Here is a 1,348-nt window from a genome sequence, read left to right as displayed (position 1 = left end):
GAGCTAGCTACGTATTTAGTTAGCGTGGAGCTAGCTACGTACTTAGCATAGAGCTAGCTAAGTTTTTATTTATAAACCTGTAATAAACGTTTATAACTGGTTCAGATTTTAACCTTTAACCTCTTTCACCGCTGATTTAAGTGACTAAAGTCACGCTGGGCGCTTTTGGACATCCGTTTGTTTGGAAACGTGCCGACAGGAGGGTAAATTATTCTTTTTGACCGATTTCTTGACAGACAGGTTAACTTTTGTTCTCATCACAGTTGAAAAGTTTGCCTATTTTTTCCCAGAAATAAAGTTATATATATATATATTTTAAAGTCGGAGGTGCTGAGGCTGGAAAGTTCAGGGCGCGCCGCCCCCTGCTGGAGGACGGAGGCACTGCGTCAGATTCCAGACAGGCTGGAACTTCAACACTTAAAAACATTTCTCTTACTGTATTTACATTGTTTTCAGGCTTATGTCAGTTAGAACGAATTAATATTTATTGTAAACCTTTTTTATTGTCAGTTGTAAATATTTTCTTTATTTTTCTGTCAACTCCATAAAAACTTTTAGTTTTAAACTAGAGTATAATAAAAGTTTTCCAACCTTTCAAACTATCCAGCAGTAAGTGGGGGAGGGTTGGAGACAGTCTGCAGTCGAGGAAATGAAGTTAAATTAACTGGTAATTAGTGTTAATTAATAAATTATAAATAAACTATTCCTGATTACACTGATTTATGATACATTTCTTGATTTGACCAGTTTATTCTCTGAAACTCTGACGTCACTCTGACCCTCTGCAGGCGCATCCAACCAATCAGGAGCTGCGGATGAAGAGAAGCAGTTTGCCGACTGCGCGGATTTATACAAAGCCGGTTTCCATAGAAACAGCGTTTACACCATCCAGATAAATCCACAGGAAACTAGGAAGGTACCTGAACCGAACGTTGGGTCCTGGACCCAAACGACCCGGTGCTAACGGCGGCGTTAGCTCATTTAAACATTTAGATCCAAACTAAATATTTAGTTTGAGGCAATATTAAGTTATCAGGGTAAATATTTAGCTCTAAGCTAAGTAAATGTGTAGTGAGCACTGAGCTAGCTACGTATTAAGTTAGCGTGGAGCTAGCTACATATGTATTTAGTGTGGAGCTAGCTATGTACTTAGCGTAGAGCTAGCTGCGTACTTAGTTATCGTGGAACTAGCTACATATGTAGTTAGAGTGGAGCTAGCTACATATGTAGTTAGCGTGGAGCTAGCTACGTACTTAGCGTGGACCTAGCTACTTAAGTAGTTTGCATGGAGCTAACTACGTACTTAGTTAGCGTGGAGCTAGCTACGTATTTAGTTAGCGTGGAGCTA

At 39.5% G+C, this 1,348-nt stretch overlaps 1 protein-coding gene across 7 annotated transcripts in view; it reads left to right on the top strand.

The window, feature by feature from the left end:
* The window catches only part of angpt1 (angiopoietin 1), a 20,268-nt gene that overhangs the window by 7,442 nt on the left and 11,478 nt on the right, over window positions 1-1,348 (top strand). For all 7 annotated transcript variants that reach the window (XM_017307311.1, XM_017307308.1, XM_008422961.2 and 4 more), the window contains exon 5: window positions 789-916. In XM_017307311.1, coding sequence (XP_017162800.1) covers window positions 789-916 — 128 coding nt within the window. The remainder of the gene's footprint in view (window positions 1-788; window positions 917-1,348) is intronic.

Source organism: Poecilia reticulata, linkage group LG11 (assembly GCF_000633615.1).
Source record: "Poecilia reticulata strain Guanapo linkage group LG11, Guppy_female_1.0+MT, whole genome shotgun sequence".
Taxonomy (NCBI): domain Eukaryota; kingdom Metazoa; phylum Chordata; class Actinopteri; order Cyprinodontiformes; family Poeciliidae; genus Poecilia; species Poecilia reticulata.
This window is presented reverse-complemented; position numbering and strand designations above follow the sequence as displayed.